We start from the raw sequence: 26,951 nt of genomic DNA on the forward strand, positions 1-26,951 counted from the left end.
GCATTGTTCCAGAGACCAATCAGGTTATACGCTAGGGGATCAGCATCTCAAAGTTTAGAGATAGGCCTTACAATTCAGGGATAGAGTTAACTGCTGTAAGAGCTTACAATCTAGGGACTATTACAATTATTGTGTCCACGTTAGGCTATGTTCTAAGATTCAATTCTGAGTTTACACATTGTAGTTAGTCCGTACTGGTGAGGCATCATCCCTCTCACCATGTTTTCTCCAACACTTTTACTCCTATATATATATTTTCCTACAATTTTATAGAGGTATATTCATATACCATACATTTATCCACAGTGTACAATCAGTTGTTCATGGTATCATCATAAAGTTGTACATTTATATGATTATTTTTAATACCTTCTTCTAAGTGTGAAAATCATCAAAGAAATAATTGAATGTTAGAGTTGGTAGATTCCTTTGGGCTCATTATGATCCATTTTCTCATATTAAAGTTCAGGAGAGTGGGCCCTAGATGACTTTATATGAGTTACCCTGAGGAATTTTATGTCAGAGAATTAAAATTAACCAAAAACCAATGAGTCAGTGAGACTTACCTTTTTGTGTATTTCCTTTCATTCTTTTAAAAATGCATATGTGTATTTCCATATTAAAATTTGGATCATGCTGTTGATACTTTTATATAATGCCTTTCTCCTTCAGTGTATTTTGAAGCTTTTCCCCATTTCTTTGTTATTCACACATTTGTTACTTACATATTCACATATTTGAGGGTTCATAATAGTTCATTATATGGATGTAGCATAATTTATTTAAACTATGTTCTACTGTTGGACATTTACATTGTTTTGTGTTTTTCTTGTTGCTAGTAGAAATAAAACCTTTGCATATAAATCATGTGGCCTCTCTCTGATTATTTCTCAAGGGGGGTTAGGGTGGTGGTTACTGGTTTGGTTGAAGGGGATGGACATGTTTAAGGCTTCTGATACATACCACCAAGTTGAACAGCTCAGGAAAGTTGCACAGATTGCCCTCCCATAAGCAATATATGTTTTACATCTTTTTGAAATCCTGGCAACTTTAGACTCAGCAGGTCTGTTATTCCAGTTTATTTGGAGATCAAATTGGCCCTAATCTTAGCCATTTAAAAACACTAATAACTGTGGTGCAACCATTAGTTTTAGGAGCCACAAGGTCTTGTTCTCAAATTTTAAATGAATGCGTAGGAGCTCATGGAGAAATCTGTGATTAAATGGCCAGTGATCCAATTGGAAATGTCCAAGAGTTGTCCTGTAGGGGTCAGTGTGACTATCAATTTAGACCTACAAGGAAACTAAGATGGTTACACATTTAAGAATGTATGCACATTTATTTTTAATGCCTAGTTCATCTACATTCCTTTAACTGTAAAATAAATAATAAGGCTTTGCAGCCAGATAGCATCACAACGCCAAGTTCTCTGTAAACGACACATACAGCTCTCTCCACTCAGTATATTCCTAAGTTACGATTGATTAAAAGATGTGCTACTCATGTGAAATGCACTCATGCCTGCTCTTAATAGAGGAACTATCAGCTAATTTCCTAATGCCATAAAGTATTTACACTGCACTTGCTGACTTAAAGAGAAGGAAAAGCATATTCATTTCTGTGGAGGACAGAATCCCATATCGCCACCTTCCCTCTGTGCTTCTCCCATCCACCTCTTGAGCTCTGCCTCAAAAGCTACCTCAAAAGCTACAGAGATGATAAAATCAAATGTTGTAATATGCATTCTGTAGTGCCATTTGAGTCCAATTTACTTTTAATTTTTATTTTTCATTTAAAATTTATTTTCATCCATTTCATTTAATTTTAATTTTTTTATTTTTTATTAATGCAGCCCAAACATGATCCCGATCTTCCGCTTGCCGGCCAACTGGCTGATGAGGACATATCTTTGCTAGGCTTCAGGGCTGGAGCAGGGAACATGCCAGATGCTGCTAGGAACTTGTCAGCCCTTTCCACAAAGCTGGAGTCTTTCCCAACATAAAATGCAAAATAGCCGGCCGTATTCATCTCCTCCCATCCCTGGCCCCCATTTGCTGGAGTAGGAAGGGGCCAGGGAGGATATTTACTCTCCTCTCTTGCCTTTCTCTTATTTAACCCAACCGCGCGGTGCCTGCTGCTTGGAGCACAGACCAGCGGGCTCAGGCCCGTGCGCGTCTTCCAGGCAAGCTGCCGAGCTGATCGAGGGTGTTTGGCCAAAGTCTGAGCCGGGCTGGGGCGTCCGGGAAACGGAAGGAGCCAGTCTAGGCAACTGGGGTGTGGGTGGTGAGACTGGTGTACAAGCCTCGACTTCAGGTCGGGGTAGAGGCCTCAACCTCGCCCCTGCCGTGTAGAGTCCGGCTGCACGCCTGGCTTCTCTCCACTCCTCTTCCAGCCTGCGGCTGCCGCCTCTTCCATAGGGAGTTGGCGAAACTCATTCACCTGTCGGAACCCGGATCTGGGCAGGGAGTAGGGCCTGGCGGCCAGACCACGCTGGTTACCGCAGCCTGGGCTGGCGGCTCTCCTGACGCCGGGACGCAACCGCCGGGGAGGCGGGTGCGCAAGCTACTCCTGGAGACCAGAGGCCCCTAGCTCTGCGCCCCAGCTCCCTGCTCACGCCCCTTCGCCCACTGGCGCTATAGGCTTGAAGTACCCCGAAAGCCGACTTGGGCAGACGCCAGGGCTGCAGGTTCAAGACGCTCCGCCCCCTCCTTCCACTTGGAGCCACAAGCGCCTGCAGGAACCTTTCCACTCGGTCTTGGTCTGCTGAGGTTTTCGGAACTTTCCAGGCAAGGTCCAGCCAGGCCTTTGGCTTCCAACCAACGCGGCGCCTACCGCCTTCCTGGGACATCCCCGTCTTGGGAGATCCTGCTCACCCCCGGCACTGACGCCCCAACTTTTTACGCGCGGTCTGCGCCCCTTGACTGGGTGTCCGGCTCCGGTGCCAAGGGGCGCACGAACCTTTCGAGGGCGGGCAACGTCCCTAGCCTCTCGGCTCCCACTCCTCCTCTCCCGGGCGACTGTAAGGCTGGGCGAGCCCGGACCGAGGTGCACTTGAGCGTTCCCAGCGCTTGGGATTCGTCCGCGCTTCAGAGCCGACCCTTGAAGAGGGATTGAGTCCCGGAGGTCCAGAGCTTTTACTCCTCAAGTCGCTCTCCGTCTTTTCTCCCGAAACCCTCGTTCCCGTCGCAGAGCGGCCGGGCGAACAGCCAAGTCGAGGATCGGGGCGATCGGGGTCGCGTCGCCCCGTCGGTCGCTGAGCGCACCATGGCCGGCTGCTGCTGCCTATCGGCAGAGGAGAAAGAGTCGCAGCGCATCAGCGCGGAGATCGAGCGGCAGCTTCGCCGGGACAAGAAAGACGCGCGCCGTGAGCTCAAACTGCTGCTGCTGGGTGAGTGGCTGCATCTCCCCGACCCCTGCGAGTCGGCAGCCCCCCTTCCCGGGCCCTACCCACGCCGAGACCCTCGCGGTGCATGGAGCCCAGCGGGGCGCAGCGCCTCCTCCTCCCCCTCCCTCTGAGGTTCGCGGTTGCCGGCAACTTGGGGGCTTAGGCGCCTCTCTTTTCACTTCCAGTCGAGAGAGTTTCGAAGGCACCCCCTTCCCTACCCCAAAACAGGGCTAAGACGTTGACCTCTTGTCCTCTTTCCCATCTGTTTGGGTTTGTCTTTCTCCCTAAATCCTCCTTTACCACCCCCTCCTCCAGCACACGCAGCCTCTGCAGAACCCCAAATTGGATTTTGAGGTCAACGTAAGAGTGGCCTGATCCACATCTTGAGTTCAGCTCTAGGTCTGGCTCCTGCGCTCTCGGTTCTAGATGAAGTGTAATGACATGTGGTTCATTGAATGCTTACCCTGTGCGGACCTGCGTTCTTAACCCTCATCGCCGCCCTGTGATGCGGTTGGGTAATATCCCCGTTTTACAGAAAGCGAAATAGAGGCACGGAAAATTGGTGACTTCCCTGACTGAGAAAAGGCAGAGCAGATACCAGGTCTGTCGTGGGGTGAAGCCCATGCCCTTCGTCCCTCTCCTGACCCTGTGACCTCCTCCCACCCCGTGTCCCTTGACTTCCTTTGGTGACGTCTTTTCTTTGCAGCAGACCCTCCCTGGCCGGGCTTGTGTCAGCGTGTGCCGGCTTCTTGGGTTCAGTGTTTGCTGCCGCAGCTGCCTCTGCTAATTCTCAACCAGGCTTCCCTGACCTCTCTGCAGAGGTTGAGATAGGACGCCCAGTTTCAAAGACAGAGAAAACGGTTTAAGGTTTGCCCACTATATGCTGTAAGTCAGGGATCCCACTTCCTCTGACTTTTCTTGTTGAATCCACTGCTATTTGGGAGAATATTTATCTTTTCCTTCTTTCAGAACCGGAGACAAGATATCAGCCCTCAAAATCTTTTTAGATAGCCAAAAGTATTTCAACTTTTTCCTTTCATCTTGTCTAGACACAAATCTTCTCTTAAACGGTCTACCTGTTTAGCCATCTTTAATATAAGGAGCCACCTTCACGGAAAACGTCAAGGAAGGAAGTGTCGATCTGTTTAGGATAAGAGGTGTTTGCCTTCATATTTGGGCAAGGAGACCCCTTGCACTTGTCCCTTGAGTTATGTTATAGGACCAAGATCTGGCCCTCCCCCGGTTCTACCCCTCCTCACAGGGCTAGGGTGCTGCAGGTCCAAGGGGCTGCCCACCCAGAGTCCATGCCCCCTTCTAGATGCCCATGGAATTCCCTGCCCCAACTGATCAAGACTGCTTCCAGGCCCTGTGCAATTCTGCAGGGCAGACCCCATTTCGAGGAGCACCCAGAGGTGCAGCTATTTGCTGGGGTTGTGGAGGAGCCTGGAGATACAGGCTGGGGGTCCACAGTGGTGCCCAGGAGGTCCCCTGGTGAGGAGTCTGCTCCTCCATGCCTGGCACAGAGCACTGAGGGGTCTGAGAAGTCCAGATTTACCTGTACTTCTAGGTTGTTATACAGTTACATTTGTCAAGGGAGGATGATTATTTGACAGTTTGCTAGCTTGATAAATACTTTAACTTAATTATGTGGTTGTTCATTTATACTCTTACCCCCAGCCCCCACAAATGATAGGGGCCAGCCTGGCTTTGGTTGCATACTTTTTCTTTTCCAGCACAGGCTGAACCCTGTCTCATTTTGAAATACTTTGATTTATGCCAGGGTAAGAAGTACAGTGTCTGGAATCTGTAACAGGAGCTTGACAAATGCTGACTCCTTATACGAAAAATTAAGCAGTGAGCTGAGCCATACAGTATTAGTAATAAGTCTGTTTATTTGAGGTAAAATGTTTGCATTTACACACAAACCAGGGGAGGGATGTTCATAGGCAAATTGTTTGTCCGGAAAGTCATATTTAATCCAGGTGACTAGAGTGCCTCTCCTTCTCCCCCAGCCCTCGTCCCAACCCTCTTCCATCCTCCTTGGGGTACTGCCTGACCTCCCCAGACCCCCATTTCCATCACTCCCACCTCTGACTGACTTCCATCAAGTCAGTGATAACTTTCCTGCTGAAAACACAGTTTCCAAACTATGTGGAGAAGTCCAGAACCCCAAGAATGGAATTGAAAACCTCCTATGTCTTTCATTCTTTACGGGAGTGGTACCCACTTCCATTTCTTCTCAAGATAAAGGAAGAGGCAATGACTCAGACAGAAGAAACAGGAATCAGGGAAAGTGAATGTTGCTTTGGGTGAAATCATGCTGTTTGAGTGAAAAATTCATCTGACTCTCTGCAGGGTATAGGCTAGAGGATCCACTGCTTAGTTGCCTCAGATGAAAACTCTGTTTTGCAAATGGGAGGTTGGGATCCTGTATGGGTCATGGAATGGCCTCCAAAGCCACCAACTCTATCACAATGAAGCGTGCTTTTGCAACAAAATGCTTTGAGGATGTTTCTGAAGTGCATTTGATGAAGTAGTATCCTGTCTGTGCTTAGCAAAAGCATGGGTCAGTGTCCAGTGGAGAAAGATAAAAGCTGTTGTCTGGTCAGAGCCAGTAATTGCAAGATATCAGCGTGATGCTTTTGCATCTGAAGGAAATGGGGGAAGATAAAGGAGAGGGTTACATTTAATAGAGTGAAACTCCTAATCAGTTTCTTGGATAAAAGTAGAACACAAAGGATCTCAGAGAAGAACACTGATGGGTATTGTTCAGTGGAAGAAGAAAGTGTCTGGACAATAGCAATTAAATGGGGGAAACTATAATCTTTTATTGATTTTAGCATTAACTGAGGCTTTGTGAAGTGTGACTTGTTAATCCAGGTTGTGTCTGGCAATGCTGATGGCTTAATTATGGGTGCAAACCTCACATGGGAATCCTCTGGAAGGAATGTTTACTGGGGAATTGGTATTTAACTTATGTTGGTGTAGGGGTTTAAATGTAGAGTCTCCAGGTCACACTGCCTGGGTTCAAACTCGGGCTTTACCATTTTCTAACTCTTGGCTAACTTCTCTGGGCTTTGGCTGTAAGTGCTTGGTGAATGCCAGCTTTCTTTGCTCCATTTTTAAATATTTTCAGCTACCAGTGAGATCTCATTATCCACTTTAGTTGATCAGTTGCAGTTAGAGATCATGTAGCCAGAAAGTGCCAGAATTCAATCCTTCTGTGAAGAGGGAAAAGAGTGGTAAATATGCCCAGGCTCCCTTCTTCTTAGCTCAGTTCAACCCAACAGGCTTTTCCAAAGTGCCAGGCACTGGTCTCTGTGCTGGGATCATTTCCAAAGGCTGAGTTGGAGGAGGCTTGCTCACAAGCAAATGTTATGAGGAAGATAGTCATGAAAGCTTGCTGGAGATTCAGAGGTAGTGCAGACAAAGTGTGAGGGAGAGGCTCTGGGCAGGCTGGGTGAGGGGAGCTCATATGAGTAGGGTCTTGATATGTGTGTGTGGGGGGGGTGATTGGAGGATGCTGATGAGCTTGCACAGGAAGTACATAAACTTCTTCCTGTCTACCTAGGGAGACTTCTGAGGACAGTAGGCAGGTGCTCTCAGGGTCAATGTGAAAACCGCAAGATTTTGTTGAGATCTTGTATTTTATCTTAACCATTTAAGCTCATGTTATGTTCACTGTAAGATAGATATTAATATAAAAATGCGTACTTTTTTTTTTTTTTTTGCTGTAATATGCTTCAGAAAGGGGGATGATGTGGTTTTATCTATGGCTTCATGTCCATCCTGGCTGGAAGGGGTTCCCACAGTAACCTGCAGTACACCACCCTCGCCAGATAGGTGTCCATCTATGAAAGTTGCTGCAGTTGCTGGAGGCCCCGCTACCTTTAAAGAGGCAAATGCTCATCTCCCGGCACCTCCTTTCTTTCTGCCTTTAAACAAATACAAAATCTTTTGAAATAATGGACTTTTACTGCTTGTACCATTTCAAATGAAGCATAGTTTGCATACACTAAAAGTCACTAATTTTTTAAATTCAATTTTATTGAGATATATTCACATACCATACAGTCATCCAAGGTGTACAATCAGTTGTTCATGGTACCATCATATAGTTTTACATTCATCACCCCAATCTATTTTTTGAACATTTTCCTTGTTCCAGAAAAAGTGAAAATAAGCATAACAAATAAAAGTAAAAAAGAACACCCAAATCACCCCCCACCCTATTTTTCATTTAGTTTTTTGTCCCCATTTTTCTATTCATCCATCCGCATACTGGATAAAGGGAGTGTGATCCACAAGGCTTTCACAATTATACTGTCACCCCTTGTAAGCTCCGTTGCCATACAATCATCTTCAAGAGTCAAGACTACAGGATTGCAGTTTGATAGTTTCAGGTATTTACTTCTAGCTATTCCAATGTATTGAAGCCTAAAAAGGGTTTTCTATATATTGCATAAGAATGCCCACCAGAGTGACCTCTTGACTCCATTTGAAATCTCTCGGCCACTGAAACTTTATTTTGTTTCATTTCGCATCCCCCTTTTCGTCAAGAAGATGCTCTCAGGCCCATGATGCCGGGTCCAGGCTCATCCCCGGGAGTCATATCCTGCTTTGCCAGGGAGATTTACACCCCTGGGAGTCAGGTCCCATGTAGAAGGGAGGGCAAATGAGTTCACCTGTAGAGGTGGCTTAGCTAGAGAGAGAGGGCCACATCTGAGCAACAAAGAGGCCCTCAGAGGGGGACTCTTAGGCACAATTATAAGCAGGTTTAGCCTCTCCTTTGCTGTGACAATCTTCGTAAGGGCAAGTCCCGTGGTAGAGGGCTCGGCACATCAAACCGCCAGTCCTCAATGCTTGTAAAAGTCACCAATTTTAAGTGTTTAATTCTGTGTGTTTTGACAGATGTGAACAGTTGTGTAACCACTGTCACAATCATGACCTGGAACATTTCCATCACCCCAAACAGTACAAAACCACATGTATAATCTTTGTCCAGTTCACCTATTATTAACATTTTATCCTGTTTTCTTCCTTATTTGCATTTTTCTTTCTTTCTTTCTTTTTTTTTTTTTTAAATGCTTGAGAGGAAGTTACATACATCATGGCCCCTAAATACGTCAGTGTGTTTTTCCTAACAGTAGAAGTAATCTTGTATGTAACTGCCATCCAGTTATGAAACTTCAGTAGTATATTTAACTTTAATACAATATTTTTGTCTGATCTGTTATCCATATCTCAGTTTTGTCACTTAGCTCAGTAATGTCCTTAGCAGCATTTCTCCCACTGCCAGTACAGGATTTGATGTAGAGGCAGGATGTTTTGGTTTGCTGAAGCTGCCAGCCATGTGCCCCATATGACAGGTGTGAAAGATGCTGGCAGCCTTTCTTCAGAGAAGGTATCATCCTGTTGATGCCTTAATTGGGACATTTTCATGGCCTTAGAACTGTAAACCTGTAAGCTAATAAATCCCCATTGTAAAAGCCAACCCATTTCTGGTATGTTGCATTCTGGCAGTTTTGCAAACTGAAACACAGGTATTGCATTTAGTACTCATGTTGCTTTAGTTTCTTTTAATCTGGAATGTTTCCACGGGCTTTCATTGCTTTATTGATGCTGAATTTTTGAAGAATATGGTCCTCTTCCCCTTTTCTAATTGAATATTCCACATTGGGGGTTTGTCTGATGATTTTCCTTTGATTAGAGATTCTAACCCTGCATTCTCTCCTGGAACACTGGAGAGGTGAGGTTGTGTCCTTCTCAGTCTGCGGGGGGACACTTTATGCAACTATGCAAATATCTTGATCCTAATCAAAATTTTCCTCTATATTTAGTAGTTGTTGATGATTTTTGCCTGATCTAATCTATAACATGATGACTGCAAAATGATGATTTTCCAATTCCAGCACTATCCACATTTACCAGTTGGCACTCAACCTTCTATTGTAAGTACGAGTCCCTATGTATGTATGTATGTATGCATGTACATATGTACGTGCATACGTATGTATGTATTATCTGTATGGACTCTTGAATTCCTAGTTTTAGATTTTTTTTCCCCCAATGGCTTTTATTGCATCACTATATTTAATCACTTCGGTGCTCGAATTATACCAGATTTGTACAGTGCGATCCACTTCAAGCTGGCTATGTGTCACTGTGACATGCCCTGTCATTTTTTTGAGTAATTCCTTACTTTCTGGCATAACAACATGTTCCAGGCTCATCTTATACCCACCCTGCCCCAGCTCTGGAATCGGCCATTTTTCCAAGAAGCCTACAGTCCTTTTAGTGGAGAATTTCACTTTCTTTCTTTCTATAAATTTTTTATTAGATAAGTTTTAGGTTTACAGAAAAATCATGCAGAAAATACAGAGTTTCCATATAGTGCCTCTGTTGTTAGCACCTTGTATTACTATGGTACCTTTGTTACAATTGATGAAAGAATATTATTATAATCATACTACTAACGGTAGCCCATAGTTTAAATTGGGGTTCACTGTTTGTGTTGTACAGTCCTGTGTTTTTTTCTTTAAAAAAACTGTATTCTAGTGATATAAATGCAAACTAAAATTTCCCTCTTTTAACTGCATTTAAATATAGAATTCAGTGCTGTTAATTATGTTCACAATCTTCTGCTACCATCACCATTATCCATTACCACAACTTTTCTGTCACCCCAAGCAGAAATTTTTAACCAATTAAGAATTAGCTCCCCAGACTTTACTCCCACCCTGTCCCCTGGTAACCTGTATTCTAGTTTCTGACTCTATGAATTTGCATATTCTAATGGTTTCATATCACTGGGATCATACAATATTTGTCCTTTTGTGTCTGGCTCATTTCACGCAGCATAAAGTCTTCAAGGTTCCTCCTTGTTGTCGCATGTATCAGAACTTCATCCCTTTTCATGGCTGAATAATATTCCATGGTATGAACCACCCTTGCATTCTGGGATAAATCCCATTTGATCATAATGTACAATTCTTTTAATGTTCTGTTTGATTTGGTTTGCTAGTATTTTGTTGAGGATTGCATGCATCTTTTAAGATGCTTAAAGCTACATGAAACAAAGATATCAGGTCCACTGATTCAAATCAATCTCCATTTTCTAAGTACCTGAACAGTCAAATTTCTAATGCCAGTAGTTGGAGGGTAAAAGTTTTGAGGCTTTCAAGAGTCTTAAGCTATGAGCAGATATAAAATGGGAATTTCTGATAGTGAAGGTTGGCAGAAAGCAGTGTAAAAAAATGTTTCAACCCTCAAAGCGTCTTTTTCCTTTTATAAAAAATGCCTTCTAGTTTATATCAACTTTTATTTCCTCTTTTCCCATGATACCTGAACCACAAGAGAAAAAAATTTATTGTAGGAATTCCCCATGTGTGTGGGGTTGCAGGGAGGGAGGGAGGAAGTGAGGTTGGAGAAGGCGTAGAAAGGTGACTTCCATGAACCACTGTTGCAAAGGCACTGTGCTATTAATGGCAGAGATTGAAGTTCAAGCACAAAGGCGACTTCGTTGGAAGGATACAAATGAGGACATCTTATGAAATTAAAAGAATCGAATAATGAAATTCTGGGAAAGAGCAAGTGCTGGGGCAGTGCCAGGGCCCTCAGCTACCAGTGTTTGTCCATCTTCTCCAGGGCACAGCCATGGACCTGACTTGGCTCCACTTCCTTCCCAGCTTAGGAGCTCTCTGAGCCCACTTTCCTTATCCCTGTGGGAGAATAAGGCCTGGTGCAGTATCCTGGGGTCCTCTGGATCTATCAGTTCCTGCCAGGGGGACGCATATCACAGATATGACCACTACCTGAGAGTGGCTGGCCTGGGGGCAGGGGTCCCTGTACGCCAGGCAGCCACTGCCCCAGGTGCTGTGTTGCAGGAAGCTCAGCTCAGCGTGCAGCAGCAATCCGAGGACTGTGGGGGCGGAAGCAACTACAGGAGCCTCTGTGAGAGCCCTAACTTTCATTATAAGTGATTTGTTCTCTGGTGATGGGTAAATTAACAGCTCGGTCAGGGTGTTTGGTTGCAGACCACTTAAGCAGAAGAATAATTTATTGGAGGGGAAGCAGAAAACTTACAGAATTGATGGGAATTGGAGAGCAGGCTCGGCAAAAGGGCAGGATCCTAGGGAGTGTTGACACAACGGACTGGTTTGGACCGGGCTGCCAAGGACAAAGCCAGGGGACCCCACCACCCTGGTAATTGCTATGGCTGTGCCGGACACTCACCTCCGCGGCAGCACTGCAAAGCGTCTCTGACCATCTCTTGCATCCTTAAGCCACTTCGAAATCTCAGGCCTTCTGATGGGCTGAACCCAGTCCATCTGCCTGTGCCCAGCTGCCAGGGAGCTGGAGGAGAGACAGCAGGCACAGCGGTTAGGAGCATATTCTCTGGAGCCAGCTTTCCTGAGTTTAAAATCTTGGCTCCTCCACTGATGAGCTGTATCCTTGTATATGCCTTAATTTTCTCATCAGTTAAATGGGAATAGCAACCCTATGTGGGCACTTGTATGGGAATGGAATGAGTCATTGTTATTAAAATGCTTAGACTACTGCTTGGCACATAGTAAGGGTTATTTATTTTAAGTGTTTGTTAAGTAAAACTCTGCCAGCTTTAGACTTACATCATTGGGAAGGTGTGGGCTGCCTTCTACCTTTCTTGGAATTCCTCCCTAAAAGTTGGGTGCTTTGATGACAAAAATCTACAGCCTTTTCCAAATGGATTGGTAAATGTAAACTTTAAGAAAAAGCGAAATGTGAGCTTGTAGACAACAGAAGTATGAAATGAAAAGGAAGCCAAAGTCCTCTTTAAATAATGACATATTTAATATTGCTGCAGTTTATTTAATGGATTTTTAAAATCCTGCCTTTATTCTATAAGGATAGAGATATTGCACACCCATATATATTTCTTTTTTTTTTAGAGAAAAGTTGTAGGTTTATAGAAAAATCATGCAGAAAGTACAGATTTCTCATTTACCCCCCACCCCACCAGACACAGTTTTCCCTATTATTAACATTTTGCAATAGTGTGATACTTTTGTAACAAATGATGAATCAATATTATTATAATTATACTATTAATTGTAGTCCATAGTTTATGTTAGGATTCACTGTGTTTGTTCAGTCTTATAGTTTTAAAATTTTTTATTCTGGCAACAAATACACAACTGAAAATTTCTCATTTTAGCCACTTTCAAGTATACAATTGAGTAGTGTTAATTACATTCACAATGTTGTGCTACCATCACTGTTATCCACTACCAAAACTTTTTCATCATCCCAAGCAGAAACTCTGTGTCAATTAATCACTAACTCCTCTTTCTCTACCCCTACTCTGGCCCTTGGTAACCTATATTCCAGTTTCTGACTCTATGAATTTGCATATTCTAATTATTTCAATAAGTGAGAGCATACAATATTTGTCCTTTTGTGTCTGCCTTATTTCACTCAATGTGATGTCTTCAAGGTTCATCCATGTTGTCACATGCATCTGAAATTTATTCCTTTTTATGGCTGAGTAATAGTCCCTTGTGTGTATATACCACATTTTGTTTATTCACTCAGCTGTTGACAGATACTTGTGTTGCGTCCATCTTATGGCAATTATGAATAATGCCACAGCAAACATCAGTGTGCAAATATCTGTCCGAGTCCCTGCTTTCAATTCTTTTGGGTATATACCTGGAAATGGGATTACTGGGTCATACGGTAATTCTGAACTTAACTTTCTAAGGAACCACCAAACTGTTTTCCACAGTGGCCACACCGTTTCACATTCACAACAACAATGAACAAGTGTCCCTATTTCTCCACATCTTCTCCAATGCTTGTTACTTCCTGTTTTTTTTTTTTAATCATAGTAGCCATTCTAGTAGGTGTGAAATGGTATCTCACTGTGGTTTTGATTTGCATTTCCCTAATGGCTAATGATGTTTAGCATCTTCTCATGTGCTTATTGGTCATTTGTATATGTTCTTTGGAGAAATGTCTATTTGTCTTTGCCCATTTTTAAATTGGGTTGTTTGTCTTTTTGTTGTTGAATTGTAGGATTTCTTTGTATATTCTGGATATTAAATCTTTATCAGATGTGCAGTTTCCAAATATTTTCTTTCATTCTGTAGGTTGTCTTTTCACATCCATAGCCTTTTATGATAGAGAACTCCAACAACGCATCCACCTAGATTGTCTCTAGTGCCAAAATATTTCCTGAATCTCATGATTTCTCCCCATTTCTGCAGCCGCCATTCCAGTCTTAATTTCCCACTGTCTGCATTTGTTCTTTTTTGATCCATTCTCAAAACAACAGCCAGAGTGATCTTTTAAAAACTTAATTCAGATCATATCACTGCCTTGCTTAAAATTCAAGTCTTACGCTTACACTTGGAATAAATTCCCAAATTCTACCTATCTCTCAGGATGCACATAATATCATTCTTCCCCTTGACCACTGCACCGTAGCCACACTCAACTTTTTATTTCCTTGAATACGACAATCTTTTTCTTACCTCCTCATCTTTGCATTTTGCTCTTTCCCCTGCTAGAACATACTTTTCTGTCCCCCGTTCCCAGTCTGGGTACATAGCTGGTTCTTCTGGTCCCAAGGTTCAAATCTTTTCACTGTACCACATATGGCTGTTTTCTTTCTTTCTTTCTTTCTTTCTTTCTTTCTTTCTTTCTTTCTTTCTTTCTTTCTTTTTTAACTTCAGTTTTATTGAGATATATTCACATATCATACAGTCATCCATGGTGTACAATCAACTGTTCACAGTACTATCTTCTAGTTGTGCATTCATCACCCCAATCTATTTTTGAGCATTTTCCTTACACCAGAAAGAATAAAAATAAGAATAAAAAATAAAAGTAAAAAAGAACACCCAAATCATTCCCCCCATCCCACCCCGTTTTTCATTTAGTTTTTTTTCCCATTTTTCTACTCATCCATCCCATACACTGGATAAAGGGAGTGTGAGCCACAAGGTTTTCACGATCACACTTGTCACCCCATGTATGCTACATTGTTATACAATCATCTCCAAGAATCAAGGCTACTGGGTTGCAGTTTGTTAGTTTCAGGTATTTCCTTCCAGCTATTCCAATACATTAAAACCTAAAAAGGGTTATCTATATAGTGCGTAAGAATGCCCACCAGAGTGACCTCTTAACTCCATTTGAAATCTCTCAGCCCCTGAAACTTTATTTCGTTTCATTTCACATCCCCATTTTGGTCAAGAATATGTTCTCAGTCCCACAATGCTGGGTCCAGGCTCATCTCCAGGTGTCATACCCTGCATTGCCAGGGAGATTTACACCCCTACGAGTCAGGTCCCATGTAGGGGGCAGGGCAGTGAGTTCACCTGCCAAGTCGGCTTAGCTAGAGAGAGAGGGACACATCTGAGCAACAAAGAGATAACCTTGGGGACACCCTTAGGCACAATTATAAGAAGGCTTAGCCTCTCCTTTGCAGCAAAAAGCTTCATAAGGTCAAGCCCCAAGAGAGAGGGCTCAGCATACCAAACCATCAGTCCTCAGTGTTTGTGAAAACATCATCAACAAACCATGTGGCAAAGTCTAACATTTCCGCATTTTCTCCCAGCTCCTCAGGGGGGCCCTGCATATTTTTATTCTTTGCCCAAATTACTTTGGGATATATCACTATTTCACACAATCCTATACAAACCTACCAGATCTCACTTCCTATTCCAAGTCCCATGTAATTATGGTGTTTGAATAAACTGACCATAGAAGTTAAATTATTTAGTGTGCTAAAGAAAATATAGATCCTGCACCAAATAAACATCTCTTCCCTTGGTCTCACACGGAAGTTGATGTTTTAAAACATGGCCCGTATTGTCCTTTACCCTTTGGCCTGATTTGCCTTAGTCCTAACCAGATCCGCTTCATTCATATCTCTAATTGAAGTCTGGACTCTTTTTCAGCTTTTTTAACAGTTGCTGTATGCACTAATACTGACATTCATATCTGCTGAGCTCTAGCTTCTTGTTTCAGGTATCACACAGATACCCAAAGTTACAGAGACCGACCAGGTTATACACAAAGGGATCAGCATCTCAGAATTTGGAGATAGCCATTACAGTTCAGGCATAAGTATGACTGCTGTAAGAGCTTATAATCTAGGCACCATTACCATAGTTGTTCCCCTGATAAGCTGTGTTCTAAGAATCAATTCTGAGTTTACACATTGTAGTTAGTCCATATTGGTGAGGCATTATAATGTTTGTCTTTTGGTTTCTGGTGTATTTCACTCAAAATGCTGCCTACAGAATCCATTCACCTCGTTGAGTGTCTCACAGCTTCACCCCTTCTCGCCGTTGCTCAATGTTCCATTGTATGCCTACACCACAGTTCACCATTCTGTTCATCAGTCTATGTACCTTAGGCCACCTCTACCAGTTGCAAATCATGAATACTACCTCCATAAACACCAGCGTGCAAATGTCCATTCATGTCCCTGTTCTCAGATCTTCCAAGTTTATACTCCATAATGGAATTGCAGGAACTTATGGCACCCACATACTTAGTTTCTTGTGAAACCACCACACTGTCCTCCAGATAGGCTACACCATTCTACATCCCAACCAACTATAAATAGATACATCCCTCTCTCCATGTTTTCTCCAGCACTTTTATCCCTATTTACATTTTTTCCTACAATTTTATAGAGATATATTTACGTACCATACAGTTATCCACAGTGTACAATCACTGTTCACGGTATCATCATATAGCTGTGCATTTATCACCACAATTAGCACTTGAACATATTAATTACTAAGATAAAAGAAATTTAAAGAATAAAAAGAAAAAGAAAATATCATACAATACAATATAATAGTAAGGTCAGACGACACCACTACCAAGAATCCCATGTCTCTCTCTTATATCCCCCTCTCATACACGTTTAGCTTTGGTATATTGCCTTTGTTACATTTAATGGAAGCATATTGCAATGTTACCATTGACCATAGACTCCAGTTTGCTTTGAACATATTTTCCGTGTTATCATTCCTTTTCCAACACTTTGCATGGTTGACATTCATTTGTTCTCCCATGTATAAAAACATTTTTATGTTTGTACATTTAGTTACAATCATTGACCACTCCAGTTTTTGCTGTTACATGGTCCCAGTCTTTATCGTCTATCTTTACCTCAGGTGTCATTCATGCCCTCAGCCCTCCTCTTTCAGCTTTATTCTCAGGCATCTTTGTTCAGTATAGTTACAATATTGTGCTATCATCACACAGTATTATGCTATCTATTTCTGGATCTATACAGTTAATCCTGCTGAGCATTCTGTAGTTCTTCAGCATCAAATGCTCGACCTCTACCCTCTTTCTGTCTCCTGATAACCTGTGTTATCAGCTTTTAACTCTCAAAGTTTGCTCATTAATTTTAGTTCAAACCATTGAGACCATACAGTATTTGTCCTTTTGTTTCTGGCTAACTTTGCTCAACATAATGTCCTCAAGGTTCATCCACGTTGTTATATGTTCTGTGACTTTGTTCTGTCTTACAGCTGCGTAATATTCCATCATGTGCATGTACGACAGTTTGCTTATCCACTCGTCCATTAATGGGCATTTGGGCTGTTTCCATCTCTTGGCAATTGTGAATAATGTGTGATAAACATCGGTTTACAGATGTCTGTTTGTGTCTTAACTTTCAGTTCCTCTGAGTATATACCTATTAATGGAATAGCTGGGTCATATGGCAAATCTATACTTAGCTTTCTGAGGAACCTCCACACTGCCTTCCAGAGTGGTTGCACCATTCTACATTCCCACCAACAGTGAATAAGTGCACCTCTTTCTCCACATCCTCTCTAGCACTTGTATTTTTATGTTTTATGGATAATGGCTATTCTGGAAGGTGTGAGATGATATCTCATTGTAGTTTTGATTTGCATTTACCTAATAATGTCTGATTCTTTCTAATCTTCAGGTGTCAGCTCAGAAGTTTGTCTCTCTGAAAGGTCCTCCATGATACCCTACATGGGGTCATTCTCAGACCACTTACTCCAGGTTGCTCGATTCTGTCACCCTGTTTTCTTTCTTCATAGCATTTTTCTTACTTGCTTGCTTGCTGGTCTGTTGGCTCCCTATGAGATCACCAGCTCCATGAGAACAAGGCTGTATTTGTCTTGTTGCTCTTGTATCCCTAGCACCTGAACCAATACCTGCACAAAGTATTAGTTGTGCTCACGTGCAGCATGAGCATGGACTAGTTGGGACAGATGCCTGACTAATTAGAAATGATGTAGGCCAGGTGAATATCAAATATCAAATATTTTTCAGTGAATATATGTTAACATACCCATGTTACAGATGGAAAAATCAAGTCCCCATGATTGTTCAGGATCCTGTTATTACTTAGTTATAAAACTGGGCCAGGTACTTAATGTATTGTACTTCATTTCAGTGTTGTTTTTTTTTTTTCCCCTGAATAAACTGTTGCATATATAAAAAGAGAAGAAATAGCAATAAAAGCTAAACTTTTCTAGAATATGATCACAAAAGGAAGTTCTGCCTACACTTCCCCTTTTTACTCTCAATATTGATTGATAACAGTACCAATAAAAACAATTTTAATTGTAGAATGAATAAAGAAATTAAAAATATTTTCTAATTTAAGAAAATTATCTACAGGACCTTTGATATGTTATGGAAATCCATTCTGTAAGTGGTTTGAATTTGGCAAAATTTAAATCTTCTCTGCAATTTATAGGTAAGGTTAAGTTGACGTCCACTCTATTGGCAACCTGAGGTTCAGAGCCTGGAGCAGCCAGAGCCCTGTCACCTTCTTTCCCTTCAGTGTGTGCCCTTAGGCATAAAGAGTCCTTTACAGAGTGGGTCATGGTGAAGGGGACTGAGCGATATTCTTGGACCTGTGGACCAAAAAAGGAAATTAGCAGCAGAGGGTGGTGAGAGGTAATAAGACTTAGAAAGTTGAAACATCAGATTAGTTCATGACCTAGTTTCTTTTATTAGGAACATTTTTTTTTTCTCAAGAAGTCTGTATGATCCCAGGAGCTAGCATCAGAAGTCAACATGTCATGAGTCTACAGCCCTGCCCTTCCCTCCCTTACTCCATGTCCAAGAAGTAGTTCTCATTGTGCTGCCAACCCCCTGTCTGGGCTCAGGTCCCTGCCTCTCACTAGGAGGTAACTGATTAGAACTGGCATGTACTTCCCCAGAAGGCACATGGATGAGAAGGGCAACAGCATTGGGAATCTGCTGTGCCCCTTCTCAGAGAGCAGGGACCTTGTTGTGCAGCCATCACTTGGAACAATAGGATGAGCTGTGTGCTTAGACCCTGGACCTGAGTTTCTATTTTTAGTGGAAGAGGCTCTGAATACTGGGTAGGTGCCATGAGCAAGAAATTCCCTCCTAGCCCAGGGTCTTGTGAAAGGAAAGGTTTGAACCTGGTGACCTTAGCATGAGATGCTTTATACCAGAGGCTCTCAAGGTGTGGACCCAGGACCAGCAGCAGCAGCAGTAGCACTACCTGGGAACTTGTGAGAAATGCAAACTCTCAGTCCGCATCCTGGCCTTCTGAATCAGAAATTCTGTGAGTGGAGCTAGGTCACTATATCAATAAGCCCTCCAGGTGATCCTGATGCATTCTCACGTTTGAGAACCTCGGTTTTATAGCATTGACCTGGAACTCAGGAGCTGGCTACCTCTGATTGTCGCTCTAGACTCTAAGGTCAACCTTTCTGCTGATATGCAGGAGGCCCCTTGGAGTGACCTGCCTTGGGGTGCTCTGTTTCTTGAGATTAAAAAACTCTCTCAACAGCTGGGTGAGGGGTAATTTGTAGAGGTCTTTTATCATTTGTTCCAAGGTGCCAAGCTGGTGGGCAAAGAGGAAGAACAAACACAAAAGTACCTTTTACCTTGGCAAGAGGCTTTGCAAAAAGCAACAGTGGGGACATTTGCGTGGACCCTTGCATTTTCATGTACTTCTCAAAAAGTAATACTCTTACAAATTACACTGTCTTTATGGCTGATAACCATTAGTTTTCTCTCATGGATTTAGTGGTGCTGAGAAAGCATATTCTAGTAACAGCCACCAAGGATTAGTCTTCTATTTGAAAATCCACCCTCCATGGAACATCAACTGATTTTTCCATCCAAAGGGTAATATTCCTAGCTGTCAAGTTCCTTTAAAACAAAATTAAATAACTCTGATAAATTCTTATATTTTGTATTTTTTTTTTTTAATGAATGAGAGAAAAAGAGACACTCTTATCCTGAAAAGTGTCTTCTGTATTGTCTGTCAGTTTCAGTGATCCATAGATGGATTTTCCACATGATAGTTAACTTTGGATCTGCCATGATCACACCTTTCTTTAGTATTTTGCAAAATTCTCCTGAAATTTTGTTTATGTTGTTCAGCTACTTTGTAATTGGGAAATATAAGCTAATGATATTACTAACCAAAAATCAGGCCAATGAAGGAGATGAGTCATTTGGAGAAGCACCATCTAATCTACACAGTAGTCTGTCATAGTATAAGTTGGTGCCATTCAAAATACAGTTGTGGATCACTGTTGATCTGTGCATGGCAAGACAAGTACAGAAATTTAGAGGAGGGTTTAGAAACTCTTATAGAAATTTAACATTGCCATGGTATCCAAAGGCATTTTTACTGTATTTTATAAACGCATCAACTGCAGCTGATTGGAAAATTACAAAAGTGGTCCCTTACTGCAGAGAGTTTGAGAAACAAGTGAAAAACCTTCCTTTTTTTTTTTTAATATTCATTTTATTGAGATGTATTCACATACCACGCAGTCATACAAAACCAAATCGTAGATTTGATTGTTCACAGTACCATTACATAGTTGTATATTCATCACCAAAATCAATCCCTGACACCTTCATTACCACACACACAAAAGTAACAAGAATAATAATTAAAGTGAAAAAGAGCAATTAAAGTAAAAAAGAACACTGGGTGCCTTTGTCTGTTTGTTTGTTTCCTTCCCCTATTTTTCTACTCGTCTGTCCATAAACTAGACAAAGGGGAGTGTGGTCCTTATGGCTTTCCCAGTCCCATTGTCACCCCTCATAAGCTACATTTTTATACAATTGTCTTCAAGATTCATGGTTCTGGGTTGTAGTTTGATAGTTTCAGGTATCCACCGCCAGCTACCCCAATTCATTAGAACCTAAAAAGGGTTGTCTATATTGTGTGTAAGAGTGCCCACCAGAGTGACCTCTCGGCTCCTTTTGGAATCTCTCTGCCACTGAAGCTTATTTCATTTCCATTCACATCCCCCTTTTGGTCAAGTAGATGTTCTCCATCCCACGATGCCAGGTCTACATTCCTCCCCGGGAGTCATATTCCACGTTGCCAGGGAGATTCACTCCCCTGGAAAACCCTTCCTTTTATGCACAAGGGAGGGGTGGGGGGAAGCCCAGAGATGTGGAGACTCAGCAGATGTCACAGAGCGAGGTGCTCAGAAGCTAACTGGCAGTAGAGCCAAGTCTAGGAGTCCAGCCTCTTTGCTTCCAATTCGTTTTTTCATTAGGTCAGACTGATTGTTTATGTTGGCTTTCTTCATTTCTCAGGGAACATTGGTTATAAGACATGCCACTGATTTGAAAACAACTTTTCAGGAAAGCAGATACCATCAGCGAAAATGTACACATAAATTGCAAAAGGCATCTCAATTTCAAGAGTAGTAATTTGTGTGGAAAATAAGTCTTGGAATCAAGGACATAAGATGATTTACTTGTCTCTCTTTTTTTCCCTCATAGATAGTACCTATTTAAAATAAAGCAAAACTGTGGTAGTTATTGATGAATTTTATGAAATCAATTTAAGTGCTGAAATTATATCAGAAAAGAAACCTTAGTATTTAGCCATCAGCTAACTGGGTTCTATTTCAAGTGATTTTATCATATAAAACCCTGAAAAGAGTTTCTTGCTGGATTAATGGATCTTTCATATATAAAGAAGGTTAAAAAAAAGAGAAGTAACCAAATGTAGAAGTGCAAATGTAGGCTATGGGTGCTCCTGCGTCTCAGTAATGTGGAAGGGTCACATCCAGGCAATTAATGAGGCCAGGAGGAGTTTTACATGAGAACTTGAACTCCATGAGGACTGGCTCTGTGTCTGCTTTGCTTACCATTGAACCCACAGCGCTGAGCAGAGCTTAGCTCATATACTGGCGGAGTGACTATGTGTGCCCCGCAATCATAGCTTTCACATTAAGTATCGCTGAGTAGTGTGAAGGGTTTCTTACTGGGGCTGGATGCTTCTGTTGTCAGAGGTAGACTAGGAAGGCGCAATGAAAGGAAGACAGGCATGAATTAGGCTTAAAGAAAGAAAAATTAGAAAATATCAGAATTGTTTTTTACATATCTAATATCTTGGTTAATTACTCATTTTGAATATGTACTTATACTTGAATAGGTGGTGTCAAGATATGAAGATTGAGCCTGGGCCCCAGGAAGGAAATGAGGCTTGGAAAATGTATTAACCTGTATTTTGATAAAGACTTTTTCTAGTAACCGTACAGGTTAAGATTTTGATATGTAACCTGACTTAGAGTTGAGAAATTTACTAGTTGTTCTTCTCTATTTCTTTATTCTGAGATAATCTGGAAACAAAACAAAACAAAACATAATTCAGTATGGTCTTTATACAATTTTTCTAAATATGTACTAGGTAGGTCTGTAAAATCCGCAAGTTAGACTTCACAATTTTAGAGGCCTATCTCACACATCGTTTTTTTAAATAAAGAGATCTGGGAGCTCGAAAAAGAGAAGCAGTTATTTCAAGGACTTAATCCCTCTAAATTTTAAGACCTACTAATTTGGTGTGTTAAGATCAATACCATAATGTGTCAAATTTCATAGGAAATTGACCTCTTTCTGTGCTTCTAGCAGAAATAATTGGCTTATATTGCACTAAGTGGCAAGATATTACATATTCTGCATGTAAATATATTGCATTTGTTGAAGCAAATCTTTGTAATTAGTGTTCTCATTTAAAACGGTGGCTTTCAGATTTTGGAAATTTGAGTTTGCATTTTAAAAAATTGGGGGAAAGAACCAAAATGGTGTTATCCATTTAAAAATTTGCCAAATAAGAATGTTAATGTTAAATATATTCTAGTACATTCATCTAAAAAAAAAAAAAAAACAAAAGCAAAACAAAAAAAACCTGCAAAGAAAAAAATGACATTTGACATGGTTAGCAACTTTTTTCTAATCATCTCCAATACTGAGCTCATGGTTTTCCCATGCATGCTTTCCCAACCAGCTTTCTTATCTCATTAAATGGTGCCGCTGATTGCCCTGGTGCTCAAAACAAAATCCAGCAAGTCTTCCTTGATTCTTTCCTCTACCACACCTAATAATGGAATTAGTAGTAATAAAACAGCAACATTTATACATCCATTCTTCATCCCAGGCACTTTAATTGGATGCTGTCCGTTAAGAGCCAGGTTTGAACCCAGGCAGCCCAACTCCAGAGCCCTGGAACTTAATCACAGTCCTGCTTCCCTCTCCAAGAGCCAACGTCTCACCAAAATTTGCTCCACAAGGGGCCACATCTCCACTGAAACAACTTCTCGCTACCCTCTGTGGGGCTCCGCTCTCCCCCAATGTCTTGCCTGGACTAACTGATCCTCCCCTCCACTTCCTTAACCCCAAGTCCATTCTTCTTTTTCTGCTCAAAACCTCTCTATATACTCAAAAACTTTATGTGCTTTGATACGTGCTTTATTGTCGATTAAGTTTTGTTTCCCTGCCTGTTTAAAAAAAATCCATCAAGCCAGCGGGTGGAGGTGTGGGAGTGGTACAAACCCTTTTTGTATCTTCACGTTGCCCTTGGGTGCAAATCTAAAATCTGTGCCTGGCCTATAAGGCCCTCCTCTGCCTGTTCCCTACTGAGCCTTCTTTGGTCCCTCCATGGGCCAAACTCTTCTTTCAGCCTCTGCACCTGCTGACCATCTGCCTGTGTCTTCTTTTACTAGTCTATTAGCTAACTGCTACTCGTTTTCAGAAAGCATCTTAAATATTACCCCCTCCTGGACTTCAGTGACTCCCTAATCCAAATTAAGTACTCCCAAAATATTCTCCTGTAGCACCTTTTACATTTCTTTTTAAAAGTAGTGCTTATTCTAGTTTGAAACTTTGTTTTTGATACTGTATTTGCCATCTGGCTTCCCTGCTAGACTCCATATTCTGTGGTTGTAGGAGCTATCGTTACCAGCAAATCCACAGCATCTTGTTGAGTGTCTGGCTCAGAGTGCCTGGGTGTTCAATAAGTAATTGTTGAATGAGTAAATATACTGCTGTTTGGTATCAACATTATCACATAAAACAAAGGACAGCTTAACTTCAAAGAGTAGAAAGAGGCCTTATTCTTAAGAAAGGATAATAATTTAAATTGAAAAACCTAAATTTGTAACTAACTCACTATTTGTCCTTTTTAAAATTTCACTCTTGGACTAATGAAAACTTCATTAGATATTCATTAGATATTACACTTAACTGTGGACCAGTGTTCTAGAGCCAATGATTTATTGTATGCATCTTATGTTGTTTCTTAAGCTTTCAGATTTTCTTTATGCACAAATATGATACTCTCAATTACTCTCAATATAGTTTATCCTTTTTTTTTTTTTTTTTTTTTGAACATAAAAGGCAGCATGTTTATGGCAGAGACTTCTGGCTGTCTCCCCACTACGTGTTCTCTGTTTCTTCTGTAATACTGGACGTTTTGTCTGAACACATGGATGCTCAGCTAAAGACTGTATTTCCCACCTTGACGTGCTGCTAGGAGTGGCCCTGGGACTATGTTAGAGCTCATGGGATGCAAATAGTGGTGATACAGTTTCTGAGTTATGACTTTAAAAGGAAAGGAGGCTTTCTTGCCTTTTGGCGAAGCATTCTGACTTAGTAGTGGGAGTTTGAGTGGCCATATTTTACCAAGAGATGGAGGTAGGATGTTGTGCTGGTTTGACTCTGTTATGTATCCCATAAAAAGCCATGTTCTGTTGGTAGATAGCCAGGAATTTTGTGGACCAGACACTGCAATGAAATTGAGTTTGGACCTAGTTCATACAATACTCATGAATGTGTGGAGCTGATGAGATCAGCAAAATCTATAAGTTTGCATGACTAGGGGCCCATGTCCCTTCCTGCCAAGCATAACAGATGGTTTTGCTGCTGGTTTTGTGAGGAGGGGCCATCAGTGCTGGGAACCAGGAGGGAGCACTGCAGTTGCAGAACTGATTAACACACTCACACTGCTGAAAAAAACTCCAACCATAGGTAAACTGAGACCAGACATTGGAGAATCTGGGAACAGTCAGCCTGGTGGAGAGGAGATAGGGGGCAAAAAAAGGCAAAATAAAAAGAAATTGTGAGATCACCTGCCAGGGTGACTTAGTTAGAGGGGGAAGGTCACATCTGAGCAAGAAAGAGGGATTCAGGGGAGACTTCTAGGCACAATTATAAGCAGGCCTATCTTCCTCTTTGTAGTAACAGGCTTCTTAAAGGCACCCCCTGAGTACCTCTTTGTTGCTCAGATGTGGCTTTCTCTCTCTCTCTCTCTCTCTCTCTCTCTCTCTAGCTAAGTCAACTCAGCAGTTGAGCCTACTGCCATCCCCCTTATGTGGGATCTGACTCCCAGGGGTGTAAATCTCCCTGGCATTGCAGGATGTGACTCCTGGTGATAAATCTGGCCCTTACATTGTGGGATTGAGAACCTCTCCTTGAACAAAATGGGGAATGCAAAATGCAATAAAATAATGTTTCAGTGGCTTAGAGATTCCAAATGGAGTTGAGAAGGCACTCTGGTAGGCATTCTTATTCACTATATAGATATCCCTTTTTTGTTTCAATGCTTTGGAATAGCTAGAAGTAAATACCTGACTCTCTCAAACTGCAACAAAGTAGCCTTGACTCTTGATTGTATAACAATGTAGCTTACAAGAGGTGATAGTGTGCTTGTGAAAGCCTTATATATCACATTCCCTTTATCCAGTTTATGGTTGGATGAGTAGAATAATGGGGACAAAAGCTAAATTAAAAATAGGGTGTGAAAGAGGTGTTTTGGGTATTCTTTACTTTTTTTATTCTTATTTTCACTTTTTCTGGTACAAGAAATATATTCAAAGAATAGATTGGGGTGATGAATGCACAAGTATATGATGGTACTGTGCACAATTTATTCTACACTTTTGAAGATTTTATGGTGTGTGAATATATCTCAATAAAATTGAATAAAAAATAGCAAAAAAAAAAATAAAAAAAGCCATGTTCTTTAATGCAATCTTGTAGGGGCAGACATATTGTGGGTGGGACCTTTGGATTAGGTTGTTTCCATAGAGATGTGACCCACCCATTCAGGGTGGGTCTTTATTGGTTTACTGGAGTCCTTAAGAGAGCTGAGAGCCAACACAGACTCAGAAGCTAGGGGAAGCTGAGAGAGACAGATGATTAGAGAGAAAATGCCCAGAGACATTCTGGTGATAGCCATTGAACCCAGAATGAGGAGAGAAGCTAGGAGATGAAATCCAGAGTTTGCCCCTGGGAAGCTAAGAGGGGACTCCCAGACTCTTAGAGAGAAACAGACAAGAACACACAGGAGCTGAGAGAGAGAAACTAAGACAGAAGCCCAGGGACATTTTGGAGAAGGCAATGGAAACCAGAAGTTAATCATGGGAGAGGCCCAGCAGACTCTGGCCATGTGCTTTCCCACGTGACAGAGGCACCCCAGACACCATCGGCTTTTCCTCAGTGAAGGTATCCTCTTGTTGATGCCTTAATTTGAACATTTTCATGGCCTTAGAACTGTACATTTGTAACCTAATGAACCCCCTTTATAAAAGCCATTTCTGCATTCCGGCAGCTTTAGCAAAGGTGTCAAGGATTGCAAAGCAGCAAGATAGAAAGGATACTGTGAAGCTGTCATATTGCTCTTAACTCTGTATGACTGGATCCTTTTTAAATAGCAGCTGAACTGGTGTTATAGCTAATAAAATATTCTACATTCTGTTTTGCACCTAGCCTTTTAATACTCAATACCATATCTGGGAGTTCTTTCCTAATTGTGCACACATCTAAGGCAGAAAAATAAAGACTCAAATGTGGGGGAAGGCCCTAGGATGATGTTTTTGGCCAGCAGGTGGGCAGTAGGCTCTGAAGCTCCCCTAGTCTCTCATCCTCATTTCTCCCACCATCACCAACAGCACAGGGTTTACCAGATACTTGCCTGTTTTTCTGCAACTGACTTTTCAAATATTTGGTAGAGGCTTTTCTGTGACAAAAGAAACACTTGGTACTGCATGTTTAAATTGATGTTAAATTTATTAAAGCTGAACAAAATAAAAATCTAGTTTTCTTAAGCCTTTAATTTTCAATAAAACTAGTAATTTGTGTATAAAAGTAACCATTTCACTTACCCTTTGATTAGTGTTCAGTTCTCTACTAAGTTAACTCCACTTATTAAATCAGTGAATTAAATTATTAAATTTCCTTGAACATTTTAAACCACTTTTACACACTTCAAAAGTCT

General features: G+C 41.6%; 1 protein-coding gene across 1 annotated transcript in view; it reads left to right on the forward strand.

Annotated features, from left to right (window-relative positions):
* The first annotated feature begins 2,472 nt into the window (after positions 1–2,472).
* The window catches only part of GNA14 (G protein subunit alpha 14), a 237,777-nt gene continuing 213,298 nt past the window's right edge, over positions 2,473–26,951 (forward strand). The window contains exon 1 of the mRNA XM_037798089.1: positions 2,473–3,388. Coding sequence (XP_037654017.1) covers positions 3,265–3,388 — 124 coding nt within the window. The 5' untranslated portion in view covers positions 2,473–3,264. The remainder of the gene's footprint in view (positions 3,389–26,951) is intronic.

Source organism: Choloepus didactylus, chromosome 10, assembly GCF_015220235.1.
Source record: "Choloepus didactylus isolate mChoDid1 chromosome 10, mChoDid1.pri, whole genome shotgun sequence".
In the NCBI taxonomy this organism is placed as follows: domain Eukaryota; kingdom Metazoa; phylum Chordata; class Mammalia; order Pilosa; family Megalonychidae; genus Choloepus; species Choloepus didactylus.